This window comes from Colossoma macropomum, unplaced genomic scaffold, assembly GCF_904425465.1.
Source record: "Colossoma macropomum unplaced genomic scaffold, Colossoma_macropomum, whole genome shotgun sequence".
Classification (NCBI taxonomy): domain Eukaryota; kingdom Metazoa; phylum Chordata; class Actinopteri; order Characiformes; family Serrasalmidae; genus Colossoma; species Colossoma macropomum.
In genome coordinates this window covers 13,817,795-13,839,241 of record NW_023494794.1, presented here as the reverse complement: position 1 = coordinate 13,839,241, position 21,447 = coordinate 13,817,795, and the positions used below count along the sequence as shown (strand labels likewise).

The 21,447-nt window shown below is 38.4% G+C and overlaps 1 protein-coding gene across 2 annotated transcripts in view; it reads right to left on the bottom strand.

The window, feature by feature from the left end:
• man2a1 (mannosidase, alpha, class 2A, member 1) overlaps positions 1–19,751 on the bottom strand; it is a 91,260-nt gene extending 71,509 nt beyond the window's left edge. For both annotated transcript variants that reach the window (XM_036580301.1, XM_036580302.1), the window contains exons 1-4: positions 19,237–19,751; positions 16,806–17,060; positions 15,527–15,671; positions 4,672–4,843 (exon numbers count right to left, since the gene is read on the bottom strand). In XM_036580301.1, the coding sequence (XP_036436194.1) occupies positions 4,672–4,843; positions 15,527–15,671; positions 16,806–17,060; positions 19,237–19,371 (707 nt within the window). In that variant the 5' untranslated portion in view covers positions 19,372–19,751. The remainder of the gene's footprint in view (positions 1–4,671; positions 4,844–15,526; positions 15,672–16,805; positions 17,061–19,236) is intronic.
• Positions 19,752–21,447: the final 1,696 nt, after the last annotated feature.

Sequence of the window (21,447 nt, the reverse complement as noted above, 5' to 3'; positions counted from 1 at the left end):
AGTAACGCAATGCCAGTGAGAGTGCAAGTGAATGTGGTGGAGCAGCAGTGGCCAGCAGCATCCAGCTGAGGCATGACAGAGCAGAGCCAGTTCACTTTCTTCTACCACGCTACAATGGGGAAGGACTATGGGAGCCGTGCTTGGTGCAGCTGCAGATGGTCACCCAGCTTTGCGGCTGAGCAGAGGCAGAGACCACAATCCAGCTTTGCTTCGCCCTCGAGGGAAAAGTACTCCAAGCACCTGACTTTGCAGCATTGACAGCAGCTCTCCAACGGCAGTCTGGGGAAGTACCAGTGGTACCATCTGTCAGGAAACTGCTCCCAGACAGGTGAAGTTCGGAAGGAGGAGTGAGTAAGCATGCTGGTGGCAGACTTGAGCACTATGGTCCAGCAGACTTACCCCACATTTGAGAAGCAAGTTCAGGAGGAGATGGTTTTGGGGTATTTCCTGAACACGCTATTGCTGGAAGAGCTGAGGCAGCACATGTGCCTCACTAAACCGACTAGTCTACAAGCTGCCATCACGGAAGCTGAAAAAGTAAAAGTCATCCTTAACGACGGGACCTCAAAGCAAGCAACACAGTAATACGCGGCAGAAGAGTCCAAGGAGGAGGTTGAGAGTAAGAACACCAGCAGCATGGAGAGCGTGTTGGTGGTGTGAAAAAAACGGGACATCTTGCTCAACAATGCCATGAACCTGAGCTTGTGAAAAACGAGAATGGGGCTGTCCGACCTTCACTGGGAGAGAAAGAGTAACCCTAAGCATTGTTGCTGCCACTGGTAAGAGCAGTCGCCACCATGGACTTTGGACAGAGTGCAGCCTCGGCAGCAAATGGCTCACTGCACTCACTGACACAGGCTCGACTATCTCTCTGCTGCAACCACAAAACAACGCTGACTTTAGCTTCGGGACTTTTTACAGTGTTTAAGAGTTTCTGCTTGCAGATTAAACTTATCAGGAAACCAGCTGAGTGCTTATAAATGCAAATAAGATTAATCCAAATTATTGCTGTTCATCTTAAATCTTTCTCTTTTCCTTTTTGTTAGCTACTAGCTAGGTGACATTGTTATCTGCGTTGCTCTGTGACCAGTAGTCTGTGCACCAGTTCCCAGGGTTTAAGGTTGGTGAATTCGCAGTTATACATTCTGAAACCTGGAACCCTGCCTATTGTGTAATGGTAGACATTCCACAGAAATATAATTAAAACTCAGAGACAGAACTGATCATCTTAGAAAGAATGGAACTTGTTTTGGTTGTTTAAAGGCCGGACACATGAGCACAGGCTGTAAGCATCGCTTGGTCTGCAGCACATGTAGCCAAAGGCACCCCACCATACTTCATATTGCACCAAAGGTTAGGACAACATAGAACAAGTCTACAAGTAGTGTCGTTGTCTCTCTGCAGACATGTTCTCATACTGGGGCCGGGAAAAGAGACGGCATACTATCCATTGTACCAGTCAAACTAAAGGCCAAGACTGGAAATAAAACCCATTCCTGGATTCCAGAAGTTTAGCCACCTATTGTACAGAGAATCTTACAAAGAAGTTAATTATAAACGGTGTAAGGACAAGTATTCTTCTTCGTTCCACGGGACAACAGAAATCAGCACTTTTGTCTTGAAAGGCCTAAAGGCGTGCGGCCTGAATGAGAGTTCATTTTGGGAGTTACACAAAATCTTTACTCAGAAGAGCACGCCTGTGGATAAAGGTAACATCCTTATTCAAGATGATTTGAGAAAACTGACTTATTTGAAAGACATTAAGATCCCCAGCCTTGAAGCCTCCCTGTAGTTGCTGCAAACAGGATATCTGTTGCCCAGCTGGAAGACCTGCTGATTGCGCAGCATAATCAAGATTTAAATGAAAGATTCTCAGATGAGGGTGTGGGAATGTCCAGAGAAGACTTACAATTCATAGAAGTAATGAGGTCCTCACCTGAAACGATTGAGAGGCATTATTGCACTGACTTACCCTTTAGGCTTGATGATGTGATCATGACAAATAATTGTGACATTGCTGTACAGCATGCTGTAGATCAAAAAGACAGGAACAAAGGGAACAAAGAGTATCAGATAGAGTATACATCGTGATTCACCAACCTCTTTGCTAAAGGATATGCTGAAGTGGTACCATACGAACAGGTGAATCGTGCATATGGCAAGGTGTGGTACATTCCACATCATGGAATGCATCACTTAAAGAAGAAAACTTTGAAGGTAGTGTTCGACTGTGGTGCAGTATCTAAAGGAACGTCACTGAATGAATAGCCAGCTGCTACAATGTCCTGATCTTACTAATAATCTCTTCAGTGTTCTTACATGGCACAGTGGAGTGACGTGGCACAGGAACTTGTAGAATACAGGATGAAGGTCCATCTCTTTGGAGCAGTGCCTTCACCAAGCTGTGCCAATGGAGTTCTAATCCGCCTGTCTGGTCCACATTACGGTGGTATATGGGAACGACTCATTCGCATCATCTAAAGGGTCATGTATTCTGTTCTCCAACAGCTGCCTCTGGATGATGAGTGCTTTCATACCGTCCTGTGTGAGGTCGAGGCCATTCTCAATGACCGCCCCTTTACCAAACTCTCTGATGATCCAGCTGATTTGGAGGCGCTTACCCCAAACACATTCTGTTGATGAAGTCAAAGCCACTTCTTCCCCCAGGTATATTTCAAGAACATGAACTGTATATTAGAAGAGAACGGAGACAAGTCCAGTACCTGTCAGACCTCTTCTGGAAAAGGTGGTATTTGCCACTACTGCAAGAAAGGCAGAAATGGATAAAACCACAAAGAGATTTTTGCATTGGGGATATAGTGGTGATTATGGACCCAACAGTCTCACATAGTTCCTGGTTGATGGGAAACGTAATCTAGATTTACCCTGACAAAAGGAGTCTGGTTTGCTCAGTTTGGCTGAGAACCAAGACTGGGCATTTGGATAGGCCTGTGTCTAAGATTTGCTTGTTAATGGAAGCAACAGAGAAAGGACTTTTGGTAAAGACCAGATCCCACCTGGGCTATGTGCTGGTAACCTCTGACCCAAAGAAGAAAGAAGACTCACAGAAGCATATACACTTCCTAATGCATTCTGGCTCCTTTAATTTGTTCAGTAGTGGCGTCTCTGGCACAGAAAGCCTGGTGGGGCACAATAAACTGTAGGGGCAGCAGCAGGCTCCTCAATGAAACTACACACAAACCTGATCCAAACACAAACACACTCCATCAATGAAATCACAAATTCACAAATTAATGTAACATGGTGCAGGAGTTAGTGGAAGTGGAGACAGGAATATGAGTGATATGATATGATTAGATCTCAAAAATCCTGTTTATACAGCATCGCATTACAAACCCACAATTATCTAGCAGTATACAGTCTTTGTGGTCTGCAACTACATTTCAAAAGCAACATATCAGGGCAGGGCATTAGGAATAACACGCCTTGTAATAATGTAGAATGACTCACCAGTGATGTTCACTGCTCGAAAAGAAAAGATGCACAACGATCTTTCATCTGGGCAAGCTTGTCAAACGCTTTTCTCTTAAAGTCCACCACTCAAATATATATTTGCCACACCTATATGCACCAATGGCACAATTTTGCACCTTATTTTTACGCTTGCGCTATGTTCCACGAAAACAGAACTCTGTCTTGCTATAAAAACTTCATTGTTTTATGGTGTGCAGGGGAGCCAACTACTTCCAGCTGGTGACTTGCTAGCTTTTTTGAATTTATGTCAGAAAATGTTTGCTGCAGCTTTAAGATGCATAAAAGTAAAACATATTTCTCATACTCTGCATTTTATATTGAAAACCTTGTCATATATCAGGACTAATGTGATCTCTGGCTTCAGAACATTCTATAGTAGCACAACTTCTTGTGTTCTAGCACTTTTTTGTGGTTGTGCTTGCTAAACAGAGGGTGTAGCCTCTGCATTATTGCTATTAGCCTGAACTATATTAAATTGATTTCTGTATTTCTGTAACTTGTGGGCTAGCTTAACTTGGTAAACCTTTTAACCATATTTTTTTTTAATATGCTGTTGAAGTATAACTTAATCTATTAAACATACAGCAAGAACTACCATAGTCAGAACTACCAGTCAGAATGCAATTTTCCTTCCACAAACATAAGCATGTTTATTTTCTCCAGTTTAAGCAGGCTCTTCTGTAGCATTAAGACATTACCTGCTGTGCTGAAATTATTTATCGGAGAAGATGCCATGCATATTGACTGAAGCTACTTTAACACTAAACACGGTATGTGCTGCACTCGCCACTCACATTAATGTAAGCTGCTAAGATGCTTCTCAGTCCAAGTCAGAATTAGGAGCTGTCCCTCTGTTAATACATGCAGCACCATTCTCCTATACACGTTCTATAAAAATCTTGGTTAATCAAATTTTAATCATCATGTATTTACGGAATATTCATTACAGTCTTATTATACATTTAAACTTGAGTTGTAATTAAAATGGAAGTAAAACCACAGCAGTCCAGCATTAAAAATCCTGCACACCACCACCAATAACCAATCACACTCACATTAGAGGCTAGTCAAAAAGTCAAATTTGCAAATAATGAATAAATAAATTATCATGACATATGAGGATAATTGTATACTCGTTTTGCTTTTATGGAAGTTCAAGCCAGAAAAATGCCTTACTTCTTGACAGCGTCCCTCTTCTGGTTGTCAATGCTGTCCCACCATTTGGAAAAGTAAGAGATCTCAGACCAGATCATTTTCCTCCGTTTGTCTTCATGTAACTTCACCACCATGTTGTTTAGGATATGCTGTGTCTGGTCTCGGTAGTAGTCATCAAACGTCTTCAGCCAGCCTGAATCAGAGCAGTAATTTGTGATGATTTCATTTGGTACTAGCACTTTTAGGGGGTCAATTTTAGTTAATCCAAAAATAGGAAAAGTAGTAGTTGCTACACCAGCCAGAAAAGCAAAACAAATCATTGTAATATTTAAACACTAGATGTTTTGCAACATAAACATAGATCAACTCCCTATCATATCATCAACCTAACATATCATCTGCAATATGTTCATTTCTCGTTAACTCAAAATCTAGGACACATGTATCTCCATGTTCATCACCGTGAGATGCTGTCTTTTTTGTTAGATGCACTGCTGTAGTTTCTGAATGAGCGTACACACATACACACACACACACACACACACACACACACACACACACACACACTTCACAACACAATTCCAATAGCTTATTTTTGACCTATCCCAGCATACCAATAAAAGTAAAAAATGACAGGACAATGTCTTGTTTTGGCCAACACAAATATTGATTTTGACAGATTTAAAACAGGTCTACACTATATGTACATGAAAGGCGTGACTATAGCACTTCATACATACAATCATTGATGTGCTGTTTGTAATGAGATAAAGCCATAACCGATCTAGCAAAGGCAGTAAAACTCCAAGCGAATGTTTGAGGTATTTGTTGCACCTCATTGTAATTGCAGCACATTTAAGGTGGAACAGAATATTCAAATGAGAAGATGGCTAATAAAAAGCTAACTTCAGCTTTATATGTCTGTAGGAGTTTACTAATTAAGAGCTTTGGAAGTTTTTGTAGGCATTTTTATTACTTTTTACATAATATCACGCACTGGAATATTCTGAACTATGGAGAAATGCATACAGATCCAGTCCATCAATCTAGCTAATATTATCCTCAGAGTGTTATCTGGAGACTGCATCTAAAGCGTCTACATATCTTTTAATCTTGTTCTGTGGTCATTCTGATCTATTTTGCTTGGTTTTTATCCAACTGCAGGGTTGGAGCTGCTGTGACTGAGATGAGACGAGCTACATCTGAGCAAAGACAGAGTGACAGCTCGCCTACCAACTTGGAGATATGGTCTTCTTGATGATGCAATCGAATGCTATGAATGCATCCAAAAATTTTAGGCACAAAAAAGAAATGAAGAACATTAATAATAGCAACAAATTATAAAAGTTCAAACTTCTGCTTCAGAAAAGTAAAATATAAAAAGACCACAGAAATAAAACTAAAAATGAAATATAAAAATATTAAAATAAAAAAGTACTTGTACTTAACTATAAAGAAAACACAAAAGCAAAGAAATTGCTTCTAAAATGAACAAATGATAGGCTTACTATTTTCCACTATATCTCTTTTTAAAACATTTCTCATCATGTAAGATTCTATTTATATCATAACAGTAAAGACACACTTGGTAGATGCTCTACAGCAGGGCCAGATGATCAAATTATGGGCCCCTCGGGACAAATGTTTGGTGGGCCCCTTTCTTTTTTGGTTGTCAAGTGATTTCGTTAATTGTATCACAGCAAGTTAAACAAGGCCTTTGCAGCACCACAATGGCGGCATACTAACCGCAGTGTTGGTACGTCACCACTGTGAGTGCACATTTTTTTCTTTTCCCCAATCGAGACAAAACAGTGGTAAGATTACTTACACACTAATAGGAACATAGGTCAACATAAACCCAACAAACTATGCAACACTTCTCTATAAAGCATGCATCCGTTCCTGACAAGCAAAACATTAACCCCAATGAAGACAACATAAATTACAACTGGACAGCTGAAATGTACATAAACACAGAAAAAAGCAGCAAACTTAAAAACCTAAACTGTCAAACAGTCCAGCTAAGGCATACTGCCAAGGAGGGCAGGGAGATTATTTTTCTTCACATTTATATCTTACCTTTGATGACACAGATCACTGCCGACAAGGACAACTAAACATTTTAATTCGGGTGGCTGACATTTTATATTTGGCTTACGAAATGGCCATTTTCTACTCTGTCAAAGTTTCAGATCTCACATTTATAGATACCTCAGGCACATTCACAGGGACACTGACTCAAAGCTAAAAACCTGAAAGCTTGAGCAAGATAATGAAGGATAGTGTAACAGTTACTAAGCAGCGCTTGGAGCATCAGGATTATGATAACACAAAATTACACTGTGTCCTAACAAGGGAGCATTCAAATGTAGTATCACATTACGTTTCATCCGCACATTTATTATCAGTAGTCTAAAAAACATAAAATAGTACTATACTGCTGCAGCTTGGTTACGCTAACTTGTAGCTATTTTCTTAGTTAACCTATCTAGCTAACACAAAACAAATGGTATTTACCTCTAACTTCCAGCACTCTGGGCATTTCTCTCCAAATTGTTTAGTGAAGGGGTCACAGAGATCCATCACCACCGCCAGTCAAAACAGCAGGTAGATAACATTTTTCAAGACTTACAGGATCAACCCACTGGACTGTAAATAAGCCCAGTGATAAGCTTAATATTAAAATTATTACCAAAGTTGGCTTTACAAAATTATACACGATGAAAAACATTTTTAAGAAATATGTATATATATACGGGGGCAGCACGGTGGCGCAGTGGGTAGCACTGTTGCCTCACAGCAAGAACGGCCTGGGTTCGATTCCCGGCTGGGTGACCAGGGTCCTTTCTGTGTGGAGTTTGCCTGTTCTCCCTGTGTCTGCGTGGGTTTCCTCCGGGTACTCCGGTTTCCTCCCACAGTCCAAAAACATGCAGTCAGGCTGATTGGACGTGCTAAAATTACCCCTAGGTGTGAGTGTGTGTGTGATTGTGTATGTCTGTCTGTCTGCCCTGTGATGGACTGGCGACCTGTCCAGGGTGTATCCTGCCTTCCGCCCAATGACAGCTGGGATAGGCTCCAGCACCCCACCGCGACCCAGAAGGATAAGCGGTTTAGATGATGCATGTATGTATGTATGTATATGATCTTAGGAAGATAAGCCCAGTCCTCAGGGATCCCCATTTTCTGTCTGATTAAGATTAACATTGTCACTAGGCGACCCACTTTACACAGGAACTAAAAACCTTTCAAATGTTTATTTCACAAACACCTCTGAAGTAAAACACAGAGAAAACAATTAACATTTGTTTCACAAACACACACACACACAATGATGTCAATGACAAAACTATGATTTGGGAGCTTAGTAGTCAAGAGCTGTAGCTCTTAAGTTAATTGAAAAAGCAAGTCCTATGGGCATTTTATGTAAATTACCCTAAAATAATTCACTTGGGAAAGGATTTTTACATTTCTGCTTGATTTCCAAATTCAGTATACAAGCAAAGTACCAGTTTAATTAGCTAGCTCCTTAGCTAGGCTAAAAATGTGATCTGTAAAAGCATTTGCAGTGTACATACTTGATCTTTTCAACATCATAGAAAGCTTGCTGTATTACCTATGCAACACACTGTAGCAGGATGCTACAGCTCAGTCTGTATTAAGCTCCCCCCTGACATCTGAACATTTTAGAAGGGATGTGGCTAAAACTGAAAACTTGATGGAGTATTTTAAACTTTGTGTCATCATTGGCAACAATTTACTTTGTCTTTTACTAACAATACAGTTAACACAACCTAACATAATCTGACCTAAAGGTTTAAAGGATCCATTGAAAAAAACAGTGACAGTGCAGTTAACATCAAAATACTAGGTATATATTAGCCTTATTGGCCCCTTGGAAAAACGTAGAAAAGATTTGTTAGCAGCCATACAACGTATTTTGAACGTAAGCAGGGTTTAAGGGGTAAACTGAAAATCTAATTAAAGTAAGTGGATGCTGTGACCATTGCAAGGGCACTTTGTTGGGTTTTCTCCCTTGGAAGGGCATCTAAGAGGGCACTTCATGAGTTATTTTTTTTTTCCCCCCCATAAAGGCACCTATAGGGAATTTCTCTCATTTTGAGGGCGTTTATATAGCACCACATCACATTTTTTCCATTAGAGGGGCATCCATTAAGAAACTTCCCCACATGTTCACGCGTATAGGGACACCCTTTACAGCACTGCATCACATTTTATCCACTGGAGGAGCACTTTTCACATGTAGGAGTATCCTACACCGATCAGGCATAACATTATGACCACCTCCTGTTTCTACGCTCATTGTCCATTTTATCAGCTCCATTTACTATATAGGTGCACTTTGTAGTTCTACAATTACAGACTACAGTTCATCTGTTTCACTGCATACTTTGTTAGTCCCCTTTTACCCTGCTGTTCAGTGCTCAGGACCCCCATGGACCCTCACAGGTACTATTTGGGTGGTGGATCATTCTCAGCACTGCAGTAACACTGATGTGGTGGTGGTGTGTTAGTGTGTGTTGCACTGGTCTGAGTGGATCAGACACAGCAGTGCTGCTGGAGTTTTTAAACACCTCAGTGTCACTGCTGGACTGAGAATAGTCCATCAACCAAAAATATCCTGCCAACAGAGTCCTGTGACCACTGATGAAGGACTAGAGGATGACCAACACATACTGTGCAGCAGCAGATGTCTCTGACTTTACATCTACAAGGTGGACTGACAAGGTAGGAGTGTCTAATAGAGTGGACAGTGCACTCGCACTAGCACAATACACATGAACACACCACCACCACGTCAGTGTTACTGCAGTGCTGAGAATGATCCACCATCCAAATGGTACCTGCTCTGTGAGGGTCCATGGGGGTCCTGACCACTGAAGAACAGGGTAAAAGGGGGCTAACAAAGTATGCAGAGAAACAGATGGACTACAGTCTGTAATTGTAGAACTACAAAGTGCACCTATATCGTAAGTGGAGCCGATAAAATGGACAAAGAGCGTAGAAACAAGGAAGTGGTCATAATGTTATGCCTGATCGGTGTATATCACACTGCATCCCATTTTCTCTAAGGGCATGTCATGATAATTTTATACCTTAAAACTAACTTCAAATAGGGCACACTGAGCAATACTGCATACAGGTAAATGAACAAAAAGCTCATGTTCTAGAGGGATATTAAAATTTATATTCATGTTGGGCCAGACAAATGGAAGACACCAAACAGCGAAACAGTCTCTCCTTGTAAAAAAGTAACCTGGCTCATGCTCACTTAATTTCATTGCAATTTCAGCTTTTTATTAATTGATCCCTATGCACTGATGCTCACCACACAAAGTTGCCAGCTACTACTAATCTAGGAAAATTATTATGGGTAAAATAAAATTCCTTAACATCCCTCTTGAATGTCAGCTTTATTTATTTAACTGTATGAAGTATGCTAAATGTACAATGTTGCACCAGGAGGCCCTTACAGTGGGAGACTGCTTATCTATTTAGTAAGTGTTATTTCACTGACCTGATGAGGATAAGGCCTTCAATACCCCCCTGAATTTTCAGCTTCCTATTCATTTACCTGTGTGCACTATTGCTCAATGTGCCATGTTGCCAGCATTTAGTGAAGGGTTTTCTCTACTCTCTCACACAAAAGTGCTCAGTTCACATATTGCAGGAATAGTTCCGCCAAATGTTATATGTAAGGTTGACCAAGATGGTGCATGCCTGTTGAAGTCAGTGGAACGAAAAGGGGGTACAGTTCCTGTCTGCTAAAGTCCTGCATTAACCGCTTCAACCTCCCCCTTCTCCCAGGGCAACAGCAGCAGCCTGTAAAGAAAGACTGGGCGGCTGTCTGAACAAACTTGAAATAAAACTTAAATGGACAGACTTCCCACTTGTGTGAGCAGGCTCGAGTCTCTGTTGCTTAAGGAGGGAAATGAGTCCCCTCGCCCTTTTGCCAAATTCACGTGCCTTTGTATTTGACATGGTGGCTTTCACTCAATGTATCCTCTCTGGTTCCACTAAACGTCATCGTTGGTTTACTGTTATCGTTGGCTATGGATAGCATATCATAATTATGAGAAACATGAAAACAATCAGCTTGGCCACAAAATTTACAGAAACCAAATCAAAATTCATTATCAAAAATGCAGCTGAATAAATATTCTTTACCCATTTGATTGGGTAAGACTGTTATCAGGCTATGGAAGCCTGTTCCCACTGCTTGTTAAAAAAGGCCATAAAGCATGTCATAATAATGAAGGATCTCATTATTATGAGATAGTATCTAATTATTATGACTTGCTAAGTCATAATCAGGAGATAAAATTTCATCATGACTTATTAAAGTAAGTAGCTATTTATTTTTTTCCAGTGGCTGAAACAGGCTTCCTCATCAATCTGAGTAGGCCTTGACCATAGGTCCAACACCACAGTGTCTTTGTCTGATGCCCGAGTGACACTCAGTGATATTAATTTCTACATGCAATCACCATTCTCTAAATTACTTTAGGAAATGGCATGATGTGCACTGAATGAATCTATTTGCATTTATTCCCCCCTAGATTTAGTACCTTTGCAATGCAAACACCCCAAATTGTATATCCATTAAGGCCACCCACAAAAAAACACAAAACTGACAACATGAACTCTTTTGCTCATTTGAAAGATGCAGACCTCCATGGACCCAGTAGATCAGTTGGGACGTTAGTGTGCTTGTGCAATGTATGAGGAAAAACAGAAGGGTTCGCATGAAAATTGCTTAAAGCATTAAAGCAACATCTACAGTGCTCAAAGCTAGTCTTGGGACACTCTCTTAATACAATTTATTTGTTTGTTTATGAATTTCTAAGTTATGATTTATTCATTCATATCCATCAGAAAAGTTATAACAATCAACAATAACTACGAAAATGAATAATTAAAACTCATTAATCCTGGTGATTGATTGAAAGTTTAAGTAAGGCAAGTACAAGTACTCAAATGTTAGTGGGCCAAATTAATGTAATTGTCTCTTTCCTTTATGTAGGTTATTATTTAGTAATTCATTTAGGTTAGAATTTTGTTGCAAATCCTTTCTTTTGGAAGGCCTAGGCAAGAGTTTGCACAACAGATGCTCAACTATTCCTTGAATTTTCTCTTTCGGATGGTAAGAGCGTTTTGAACACTTCCTTGAAAAGCTGAACACTATTTCAGTACATCACACTTGATTCTTTAATTGTTAATGTATCTACAATTTTTCTGCAATGTAGCTGCAATTTTTTTTTACGTATCTCACATTTTGTCACCAAGAGACAATATTTTTCAACAGATCTTTTTAAAGTAAATTGGGGCGTTAGGTGAAAGTTTTCCAGTTTGTTTTGTTGTAACAAAAGTGCTGATTGATATATTATAGCTAAAATTACTTACCTCTGAATATGGTAAAGAACAATTTCCATAATACATTAACAAATTAATTCTTTAAAAAAAATGAAAGAGAAGTCCCAAAACTACTTTTGAACTCTCATAAATACAAATGACCATAAAAAACAGTAAAGAACAATAATTATTACATAAACACACTGCAATGCACCCAGGTATATGGACACCTGCCAAGCATATTTTGACCCAATTAAAAACGGGTAGCATTTTTATTAATTCGTTTTTAAAAAAACGTGCTTTCAATTTGATTGCTACATGATGTAGCTCGGGTTGGGGAGTGAGGTAGAGAGCGAGATGGAGTGAGCAAAAAGCACATCACTTGCATAAAGGTAGCAGGGTGGACATTATGGAGTTGGATTAGGTGGATTTCTGTGGGTTTTTTTTGGACAGTTCTGTCACATTAAGTGAATTAATCAAGAGGAATAGTCTGTAAAACATTTTTACTTCCACTTAAATTCACTTGAACTCCACCTAATCAGCCAAGACATGTTGGTTGTCAAAATTTTACCTATTTTTTCAACTGAACGAGAGCTACAAGGCGACAGTGTTTGCTAACAAAAACTTAGAATAATAGTCTCTCAAACCATTTCCATAAATACATGGCCAACGTTTAACCCGTTCAAACAGCATCCAGGTCTTAATTCAGGTCATGCAGACAAGTCAGTGTGGTTTAGAACACAGTATGAATCACTATGGACTATAAAAACAGAAAAAAAACATCTGAGTAGCTAGGAAAGGGCAGTCATTTAAGATCACTGAAATCATTTTGTTCATGAGTACAATTTGGCATCATTCTGCGCAAGTTGACCAAAGACAGCTAAGGAAATTTCACAACACAGACACATCTCAAGGTAATGTAGAGAAGCTAAGTGAGAGTAGTCAGAAAGTCCTATTCAAATTTAAGGACCACATGAATCTCAAATGTATATGACTGAACGGGAGTATACAAAGAAACGAAGTAACGAAAATAAATCGCCACTGTCAAAAGATGAAGCATTAAATTGCTTTTACAACAGACCCCTGGCTCCAGCCTCCTAGCGTTTGAAGGTGCAATGGATGCTGTAAGTTGGGATGTTATGCGGATGATAACATAGTTCCAATTTTAGCTTAAATGAGTTAATAAGGTCGGCCCATGCCATTTTCCCAAATCTGAGTTTATGTAGCTTATAGACAGACAATATAGAATATAAACTAGTACAACACTGTCAAAATCCTAACCTTGTTGCACTTGATAGACACAGACAACTACTCACGAAAGGATTGCCTTCTTTTAGCGTTGGTTATCATTTAGCTTGTAAATAGAACTGCGTAGCCCAGGTACCCTGACATGTGCAGATTCACAGTGTCAGAGAAGCGCTTTGTGTTCATCAAGTTAGTTTGAACTTTACTGAAACGCAGTCAAAAGAAATGGCTTTATCTTCTACATAGCCATGGCTATATCTAATATATTTCTATATCATATATATAGAGTATATTAGTCATTTTAACCATTGATATCAGTGTAAATTGCATTATTTGAGTATAGCTCGTCTCAACGTGTTCAATCCCTTTGGCCATCGACTATGGATTCTGCTGTCAGTCAAAAAACACTACAGTTCATGGTTCTTCCTCTGCCAGAGCATACAAAAAATTGCTGCTAGGCTGTAGTGCAACCTACCAGAGCATAAAGGTTTACAGTACACTCTTAAAAATGACGGTTCCTCAAGGGTATTTAGCAAAAAAATGGTTTTATATGGAACCATTAACACTCAAAGAGCATGATTAAAGGGCTCTGCATGATTAAAGGGCTCTTTGCATCATTAAATGGTTCTTCAGACTGATGGAGTATGTGCTGTAGATGATTCCATATAAAACCTTTTTGAAAAGGGTTCTACATAGAACCCAAAAGTGTTCTTCTATTGTTACGATTTCAAGCCTGTAACAATAGAACACACACACACACACAGACACACACACACACACACACACACAGCTAAAATCTCTTAAAGTCTTAAAAATATTATAAGAGAAACTGCAGAACTAATTACAAGTAAGCCTATTGGCAAATTCTAATTGAAATATGACCACTGTAGATCAGGTTACTATACATGGACAATGCCTAAAAGTGCCATTAGTGATATGAGTGCATGCATGCACCCAGCTGTGCTAGGATGACAGGCCTGGAAATCTAGAACTAACCTTTCCAGTTTAACTTGCAGGTGTATTTTCTCTTGCTATGAAAATCAGTAGTTGAGGTTTCATGAAGGCAGATGAATGTAACAAATTTACCTTTGAAAAACACAGCTCAGCCCTTTTTAAACAAAGCAGAGAAATTACCAGAACTAGTGAACACATAATGAAACAAACCCAGGTTTTAACATGCATATATTTGAAATTCCAATGTTCTGACAAATATTTTGTTTTCAAATATTTATGAATACATTCCTAAGAAAATCAGTACACATACATAGACACAAAAACGTCTGCAGCCTGTGAATTCATCTCTTCTCTATCTGCCCTTAACTTCCTTCCCTCTCTTCCACACACCATTGGATGTGTAAGCTGCACTGGTCAGGTCAAAAAGGACCATATAGAGATGAGTTCCCTGTTTTTGCATGACAAAACAGAACCGCCTTGCCACTCTGTAAAACCACAACAGCAAACTGACCATAACCGAACCTCACTGAATATATGCTTTAAATTTTAGAGGGTCAGGGATTTGAACAGAATTAAATGGCAATTGGCAACTTTAAGTACAAAAAAAGGTGCTAAAAAAAACTAAAAAGCCTTGCGTGAATGCACATGGTAAGTTTAACTCCATATAATGTAATGGTTATTTACCAATTAAAGGTTCTTCGTAGAACTATGTACTCAACAAGAACCAAAAACCTTTACTTTTAAAAGCATATCCCAATCTCTTGAAAAACACTAGATGTCCTATTTCACAAATGTCATGACTAAGTAATCTTAAACAGAAACATCCAAAATATGGTAATCTGTAGATATCAGCATATTACGTTTTTGCATTATCACCCACTTCTACATATTTTAGTGTCCTATTATACTAACATACTAACTTTCAGCCTAAACAACAATGAGCTGAAACTAATATTGTGAGAAAAAAATATAAAATGTGATAAAAATAAGTAAGACAGGTAATGCAACTTAAACTGCTTTTTTCTGAAACATACTTACATAAAGAAGCAATAATGCTTATTTTATATGTACTGAAAATGTATGAGGCAGAACAGATACTTTAAAAAGATCAGGGCAGGCTTGCTTCATATGAGATAAGGAATACAGACGTTTTTCCACTCACATATCAGTGGCGCTAACCCTATTGCTTTAACTGAAAAGAAAAAAAACATGGAAAAATACAATAGCAGAATGATATTCAACTAACTGTCCTTGACCAACATGTAGGGAAAATGATAAAAATTTAACAGGAATTTGGATCACTTACCAGGGTCGTTATGTGAATGGGGAACAACAATCACTTGCAAAGGCTCATCGTCCCATTCGTTCTCCTCATATGAGATATCAAACCCTTGCTTCCATACGCCACCATCACGATTATCAAAGCTGAGCAAATCATACACATCCAACATCTGAAAAAAAATATTACTAATCAGTGTGACAACATTCATAGGGCCATGGGCCCTGACATTCAGTTCAACTCATTCCGATTGAAAGACCGATAAATCAGCATCCCGAAATTCTGAAGGCATGACCCAGTAATGAACAGAATCCACTCAGATTGCATATGTGTGTGATACGAACAAATCGGTGAAAGAGTAAAAGAAAGGAATGCTTCTGTTATTTGTGTGCGTGATGATCAGAGTGCAATTATAGAAATTTCAGCACTTTTGTTTTTTTGCACTGAAAACAACACACACACAAAATAAAGCTGGTTTAACAAGCACATCCACTTCTCTTTCTGACTCATCTAAAAAACGTTTCTGATACAAGTAATGAAGTAGTTCAGCAGGCTGTTCTCCTGCTGCTAGCTACAAGAGTGTTGTCATCAAAGTCTTCACTTTTAATTTACTCTTAGCAATTTCTCCCTATCATCAAGTCTTTTTGTTGATAATGTTGATTAACCACTTTTTCATGTTTGTATAATCGATGCTATTCCTACTGGCCTGCAGTAGGAATCACCTTAAGACTATAAAACACACACATGCAAAAGCACTTAGGTTTCACAGACAGTTTGTACTGTTATTATGTTATTTTGTGCTGATTTTGCAAGTGAAATAGAGGGCACACACACTTTTAATGCACAATTAACATATTGGAAAATTATTGACATAAAAATGTGTCCTGTGCAAATAAACGCACATTTTGTATGTGTTTTATTTTTACCACTATGAAAACAAAAACATTGTGCAGTAAAATATCTAGAAAAATGCCATTTTTTGCTGTGTTCTTTGTAGAGGATGTTATAACTTATTTTTATTTACAGATTCAATATTTTTTGTAATTTGGGTGTGTTCAAACTTTTGCATATGACAGTATATCCATTAAATTTTATAGTCCTTTTCCACTACCCATCATAAGTGAAAGGAAAACATATGGGTAGGTGTCTGAGCTAACAGTCAATGACAACATTTACACAGATGGTCCTGCAGGCTTAACTTTTTATTATCTCTTAAAAAGAATCCCCCTTTTAAATCAAAATTAATCAGAACTTTCAATTGCTCCTACTAGCGTCACACCTTTAGTCCTGTTCTGTATGATCATACCTGTACAGTATCTGCAGCCTTAGAATAGGTCTGAGCAGAAAACTGGCAGTCCTCCAAGTCAATGGGCCCCATCCGTGGAGCAGAGGGTACCACCAAGACCTGGCTTGCGTTCCCAGCTTCCAGAGACCCTCTGCCATCCTTAACTGATGTTCTCAGGTTCAACACTGAATCCCTGAGGTTGGCAATGATTTTGTTATTCTCTGCAAGTAGTCTTTCGAGGTGATCTATTTTGTCCTGAAGGATGTCCAACTGCCCCTAATGAGACAATGGATACAAAAAATATTTTATCAGGAATGACTTCTTTGAATGTATTTGAAGTGCTAAATTGTCTGTTTTATCTGCATTGTACTGAGGTGCCAGTAAAGAAAATAACTGAAATCATACATAAGCACAGTAAATTAATTTGATTTTTGACTTTTACTGTTTAGATTATTATGGTAGAATATGTTTACAATGTCCCAAGTAGGCTAGGCTTTACCACAAAAATAGTTTGTTGTAGCTTGCTCATGCAACCACTATAGTTATTAGAGAACTGTTCCTAGGTTACACGCAATCTAATATTTCTGCTCTTGGGCTTACAGTATGTAAAATGCTGAATGGCAACTTCCTTAAAATAGCACAATTCATTTGCTTCATGACCATGTAAGCTACAAAGCGAGCCAAAACAAATTTGCTTAAAGGGAAATTCCACCATTTTTCAAAATTTCTGCATTATTGAATTATTGAGATGTACAAATCCAATACCAAAAAATGTAAATAAAAACAGACAGCTATGATTTAGCATTCAACAACATTCAATTGGAAAAAGTACAAAGACATTTATTTTTTCACGAATTTACTGTTTTTTTGCATACCTACACTTACAACATGTTCCAAAAAAGTTGGGTAGGGGGCATGTTTACTTTTCCTTTTAACAGTGTTCAGTAAACGTTTATGAACTGAGGACACAAATTGTCGTAGTTGTAAAAGTGGAATTTTTTTATTCCCCTTCTTGCTTAATATAACACTTTGATCACTCAGCAGTCCAGAGTCTCAGTTGACATACATTGTGAGACAGGTTTGGACTGCAGGCAGGCCAGTCTAACACCTGCACTCTCTTACTACGAAGCCATGCTGTTGTGACACATGCAGAAAATGGAATGGCGCTGTCTTTCTAAAACAAGCAGGGATGTCCCTGAAAAAGATAACATCTGGATGGCAACATATGTTGCTACAAAATGCATATGTACCCCAGCATTAATGGTTCTTTCACAGACGTGCAAGTTATCAACACACAGACATACAATCTGAAAGGTGGACTTGTCAGATCACAATACATATATTCACTGAGCATTTAGTCCAAAGAAGGCGCAAACGTTTCTGGACACTGTTGATATTTGGCTTTTACTTTGTGTAGTACAGTCCTAACTTGCATTTGTAGATGCAGTGACAACCTGCATTTTCTGACAAGGGTTTTCCGCAGTATTCCTAGACCAATGTGTTTATGTTTATAACAGAAGCATGTAGGTTTTTACATATATATATATATAGGCATATTCATAACCATTTGGTGTTTGGTGTAGTTTTGAGGTACACAGACGACGTCTGGTTTGTATCAATACTGATATTAACACTTCTTTGTAAGTTAAGGGAAAGGATATTCCACAAAGCTGGATTTCTCAGTTAGCCAGATAATTTAAACCCAAAAATGAGAACTGTCCAAGAGGAATGTCCCTCAGCTCTTTTCCCATTGGACAACCTTGACTTCAGGTTTAAGTTATCTGGCTAAACTAAGAAAATCTGATTTGTGAAACAACAATCAAGGCATTTCACATAAAACCACTCTTCAGCACTTTGTTTACATCTTAAAAACTGAATTATGCAGTGATTCCAAAAAAATAAGTAGAACTACCCTTTAAAACAAACTTGTTATTCCAGTGAGTTCTTGTGTGGCAGCCAGCGCTGTTAAGGGTAAACAACAGAAAAGAATTTCCTCATAATCGAGAGTCTGCAGAATTATCAACAGATATTAGCACATTTTCTTATATTTGAAAGAAAATCATTATTGGCGACTGTACGTTTAAAATATCAATAAGTATCTTCGTTTGTTCCTTCCTTTGACGTTGTTCATACCATGAGCTTGTTATGAGCCTAAAGATTAAATAATAAAAATAGACAGATAAATAAATATTTAATAAATATGACCTATGTGGCCTACTATGTTTAGGCTATCCTTAGGAAACTCAATAGGAAGTTTAAACCGTCTTTCAAAGGTGGCTACAGACCAAGAGGTTGTTTGGGTCTGTTTTACAAACATTTGACACTGATAGGTAAATCGTAATGTTAGCATAAGGTATCATAGTCCATGTACAGCATGTGGCAACTTTTTGTTGCGTACAATGGCACAAACGTTAATCTGAAAATGGGAAGAGATAATAAATAAAAAACTTACGTTCTCAAATCTCTCTCCATTACTTGGGTTTTTTATGTGGTCTAACTGAAGGTGATCCAACATGAGGTACAATGAGAATACCACCACACAGAATATGGCACTGCCAAAAACTGTGAAATGTCTGCCGAGCTTCATTTCTCAAGGTTCAGTATAGCAGCGAGAAAATGCAGATCAGTCAAAAATAATCCACTCCATTCAAATGAAAACCACAGTTTTCAGCTTGTTCGGCTTGTCAGTTGTCATATGCCATTTGTGTAATGGCCCCATTCACTGCGCGATGAAATACCCCAAAACGAACGTTCTAAACACTTGAGAATCGTTACTTTTACTAACTGAGTATTCTAAAACTCTAGCAATCGCATAGACCTCTAAAAAATAACGCAGATATCTACAAACAGTTGCCTCTGTATGGAAGCCGGACACTGACCGTGTCTTGTCGTCTCCAAAGTTTTAACGATGCGGAAGAGTTTGTGTGATTCAGCAAATCGTGACGACTACAAGTCAAACTGACAACCCTGCCCCCGTCCTTTTCTTTTTACATTACGAGTAACTCAGGAAGTGTGTTTCAAAATGAGAAAGCGCGCCACCTACAGATTGACCATTTCTACGCACTCAGGTAAAAGAAAAGGTACAAGAAGACAGTAAATTCTACAAGCAGAACATTAAGTAGCAAAATGTGAAAACGTGCAAATATGAATAATATGATTTAAATTTTAAAAACTTTAAAAACTTCTGCTGGTACGTTTTTTGTGAACACAGCATAGATGAAATGCTTTTTGGTGAGTGCACCAGGTCTCTTCATAAAACCTTTTATATCCATATCTTTCATGTTTTTGTGAGTTGTTTCAAGTCTCTTAAAAGTAAGTGGTGCAGTGCTTATAGTATCTTATAGTGCAATACAATAAAAAAATCCAATGTAAAATAAAGCAGTTAATCACATTTAGCAGAATGAATAAGAGTCGTGTATCAAACTGGCTCAGTGTTTTTTTAAGCAAGTTCCTTTAAAGAACAGCAAGGAGCTGCAACTGAGGCTCCTCCCTCATTCAATCAGTTCTCTGTACTCTTCTATACTCCCTTCATTCTGTCATCTCGCCATTGATCCATCTCCAGTATTCAGATTTCTTCTTCCTTTCTGCTGTTGTTCCTCTCTGTCTTTTCCATGATTTTTCTAGGTGCCACTTTGCTAAAATTCCTAAAATGTTAGCATGTTTTTTGAATTGGGTCTATATGCAACATGATATTGCCTATCCAGAGTTTCTTTTAATATATGCAAACAGTTGAAGTCATAGCGATGCAAAGTACCTATCCATACCATAGCTTCATTAAGTTAAATAAATAAATATGTAGAGTAGAATTAAAGTGCATTTTATAAAAAGTATAGTAGTAAATCACAGAGGTAAAGTGCAAAATATTGAACAGAAATGACACAATGATTCAGAAATAAAGTGTGAATGAGTGCAATAAGGTGCATGTTTCGAAGGAAAGAACTGCTGCTCGATAACCCACTTTCTGGATCAGTGTGACCATCAGTATGCCCTTCTGGTGATACTGGTGCCCGCACAGACTCAAACTTTTAGAGCATAAACACCTAGATCAGATCATCATTATAGGCTTCTAACAGCAGACATTTATGTTCATGTATTTTACTCTCATTTTCACTGTTATATGTTCCTAACAGCTGTTACTAGTTTTGCTACTATGATAGGCCTCTCATAGTATTCATCGGTTAGCACTGGTTAATCTAAATACTTCTGTCCAGGCGGGGTTTTTTCTTTTTCTCTGTATTCAGTATTAATTGTATGAACAAGATTCTGTATTCATATTGCTCTTTTTGTGTTACTGTGTTACGTGGTATCAACCAGAAGAGGATGGGTTCCGCTTTTGTGTCTTGGTTCCACTTGGAAGGATGCCATCCTAAGTTATATATTCTTTCAAGATTAAAAAGTTAGGAGAATCTTCATGTGATTAGAAATTTAAGTTTAACTGCAAAAATCTGAAGTTGAATATTATTTTGAATCTGTGTCATTAACATGTTCAGCTGTTCAATTTATGATATATTCAGTGAAAGAATATTGCTGTGTTCAGTCCAACTTTCTGGTTGAACAAACAAAAAATCCTGTATTTGCTAAGCAGAACAGTAGGCATGTTGAGTCAGTTGAGTGTACTCATAAGAAGGATAAGAACTAATCTTTCCAGCATCTCAGTGGTATC